Source organism: Propithecus coquereli, unplaced genomic scaffold, assembly GCF_000956105.1.
Source record: "Propithecus coquereli isolate 6110/MARCELLA unplaced genomic scaffold, Pcoq_1.0 Scaffold145, whole genome shotgun sequence".
Taxonomy (NCBI): domain Eukaryota; kingdom Metazoa; phylum Chordata; class Mammalia; order Primates; family Indriidae; genus Propithecus; species Propithecus coquereli.
In genome coordinates, this window is record NW_012138858.1 from 339450 (window position 1) to 342792 (window position 3343).

The following is a 3343-nucleotide window of genomic DNA, read 5'->3' on the forward strand; positions in this document are numbered from 1 at the left end:
AGGTCTATGTTCTTAAAAAGTATACTCTTTCCTGAAGAAAAAACACGGATAGGACAGATAGGAACCATAACCTTTTACCTTGGCTAGTTTTTCTCCTCTGAAGTTTAAGGTCACTGCTTCTGTATTCCGAGGATTATGAACCTCTATGTGAACTTCATCATTATCTTCATATTCTCGAATCAGTGCTGCTTTTAATCTGGCCATTTCGTTCTGTTCTCCATGGACTAAAATCTATACAGAATAAATTTTAAAAGAGCATAGGGAAACATCCTTCATTCAGATTAATGATGATCCTTATCTGAGTTAGTTAAATAAATGAAATAGAGACATATATAGTAAACAGAGACATAACATAGTAAAGTTACAAAACTTTACTACTTTTAAGGAACTTTAGCCAATCAAACTTGTATAGACATATTCATTCTGTTTGGCTTTAAAAGATCCTTATGGGGGACTATTTCAACAGAGAGCAAAGAAATTTTCTAATCCAATCTTTGTCTGAAATATTTTATAGTATTGCTATAATAAACAGAAGGAAATATCAGAAGTCACTTTTTTTCTTCATGAAAAGCTTCTTTTGAAAGTTTTATTAAGAAACTAAAGAAAACTATGGGTATTTTCTGAGATAGTAGGTATAGCAATAGTTTTATACAAGAGTGACATGCATTTAAATCTAGAAGAGACTACAGAAGTCACCTGGTCTAGCCCTTTACCAATGTGAACACAGAGGCATTAAAACATAGAAAAATTCATATATCTCATTGAGAGCTTAGTGGTGAAGAGCCCAGGCCTGGCTGCCTGCAGAACACAAATTGTTCTGTTAATCTGTGTTGACAGAACACCAATCCTGTCAAGGCCACTTACTAGCTGTGTAACCTTGACCAAGTTACTTAACACTTCAATTTTCTCATCTATAAAACAGCTGTTGGTTGTGAAGATTAAGCAAGTTGATTAATAGAAAACACAAGTACAGTGCCTGGAACATGGTAAATAATAAATGCTAGCTATTATTAATTACTATCAGCAATGCTACTATATAGTATAATTTTATCATGTAGATACACTTCTGCTAAAGCTGGTTATTGGAGGAAAGTAAATAGCAAGTTCAACCCGGGAACTTAAACTGTCAGCAGAAATAGGACCTGGAGAGCAATGAGATGAAATGGGACAGAGATGAGGTGGTGACACCAGTGAGAAAGAGCAACACAGCTTTTCCTCCCTGCCCTGAAAATCTGGGAAAACGTCCATAAACCACGTGCACCACAGAACATCAGGGAGGAGCCTACGCTGTAACTAAACTCAAAGTAACTAAATGTAAATGTAACTGTAACTAAATGCTACAAAGCTAGGAATAGGTGAGTGATTTTCTCCACTAAGAACCTGCTTGTTAAAGGGCCTATGGCAAGTACCCCTGAGGACTATCATGCTAGAAGGGACTCAAAACCTAACAACAGAGTACACAAAAACATGCCCGACATCTTTAGTCATTAGGGAACTGAAAATCAAAACCATGATGACATACCACTTCACACTAGCCAAAAAGTGAAACACCCCAAGTATCTATCCACAGACGAATGGATAAACAAAATGTGGTACACAGACAATGGACTATGATTCAGCCATAAAAGCCATGAAGTTCTAATACATGCTACAACATGATGAACCCTGAAAATATCTTAAGTATTGCATGATCCTCTCATATGAGATATCCGGAATAGTCAAATTCGGAGACAGAAAGTAGATTAGAGGTTACCAGGGGCTGGAGGGAGAAGGGAACGGGGAGTTATTGCTTAATGAGTACAGTTTTTGTGTGGGGTGATGAAAAGTTTTGAAAATAGCTAGTGGTGATAGTTGTACAACATTGTGAATATAATTAATGCTATGGGATTGTACACTTAAAAATGGTTAAAACTGTAAATTTTAGTTACATATATTTTACCACACTTAAACATATTTGGAAAACAACAAGCAAAAAAGACTAACAAAAGGTCTTTTCCTCTAAGCTACTTTCCAATACATTTGGAAAGGGTACTTCACCTATTTTCTATAGACACATTTCATTAGTGTTTTTCTAATTAAAAATACGTATTTTTTTCAGCTTACTTCTCTTTCCAATCTCATCAAAATATATTAGTTACTTTTATATTACATAAAACTTAAAAATATAAATAAGTCATACTAATAAGGAACTATGTAATATATTTCATGTCTATTAAATCTTCAATTTTTACTATGACTAATCTTTCTTGTTTCTCCAAATTATCCTTGCACTGCCTATTTGATATTATTATTAAGCATTTACTATGTGCCAGGCACCATATTAAATGCTTTAGAAATACATTCTCTCATTTGACAATAACCTATGAGATATTACTGTTCCTATTTACAAATAAGATACAGAGAGGTCCAGTAACTTGCCCAGGGTTACACAGCAAGTTAGGGAAGGGGCTGGGATTTAAAATAAGCAGTTGTACTCCAAAGTCTTGCTCTTAAGTTATTGGAGAGGCAACAGAAAATAACACAAAAAACCACTAGAATTGGGGTTAGTAGGTCTGAATAAGAGTCAGTGTAAAATGGAGAAAATTAAAGTGTGTAGCTTGCCTAACTCAAAAGAGAGCTATAAAGGTAAAATCCAAATGCAAATGCAAATGCTCTGTTCAAAAAGTGCTACATTAACAGAAGGTGATGCTTGATTTGTGAACTGGCTGCTTCATGGTTTCTTGGGTATGCTTTTTTTCCCTTTAATACTATAAATCAAATTCATAGACTAACCACATGAGGAGGTTTCAAAGCACGGATAAATTCACTGGTTTGCTGGTAATCCGTGTGAGCAGAGAAAGAAATGTAATCAACAGACATTTTCAGTGGTAACTTCTGTCCAGACATGGTAGTGATTTCTTCAGGTTCAGACATGATATGCTGTTAAAAATAAAGAAAAATAACAAAGCAAAACAAATAAACTATCCAATTAAAAAATAAAAGATACATTTTATTTTCTTCTCATGCAATCATAAACTCTTATGTTAAGTTTAGGACCTTCAGCACAAAAATCATTCTAACACTACTGACTTAGTAAATAACAAATAGTTATTTTATTTGATAAAGCAAACATTTAATAAGGAAAGTAAGCAGATTAACTTAAACTCAATGTATCTGGAGTGCTGGCAATGTAAATTATGACTCTTATGCTTAGAAAGACAAACCTGTATCCCCAACTATTCTTCTGATCTAGAAAGTCATTTCCCAGATAGAAGGATCTGTATAAAGGACAGATGTGTTTCTATTCTGGAAATCTATTTTAAATACATGGCAGGTATTGTCACTAAAAGACTTTATAGAATAA

General features: G+C 34.1%; 1 protein-coding gene across 1 annotated transcript in view; it reads right to left on the reverse strand.

Moving 5' to 3' along the window:
- The window catches only part of CPSF3 (cleavage and polyadenylation specific factor 3, 73kDa), a 64487-nt gene that overhangs the window by 21550 nt on the left and 39594 nt on the right, over nucleotides 1-3343 (reverse strand). The window contains exons 8-9 of the mRNA XM_012639942.1: nucleotides 2773-2919; nucleotides 72-231 (exon numbers count right to left, since the gene is read on the reverse strand). Coding sequence (XP_012495396.1) covers nucleotides 72-231; nucleotides 2773-2919 — 307 coding nt within the window. The remainder of the gene's footprint in view (nucleotides 1-71; nucleotides 232-2772; nucleotides 2920-3343) is intronic.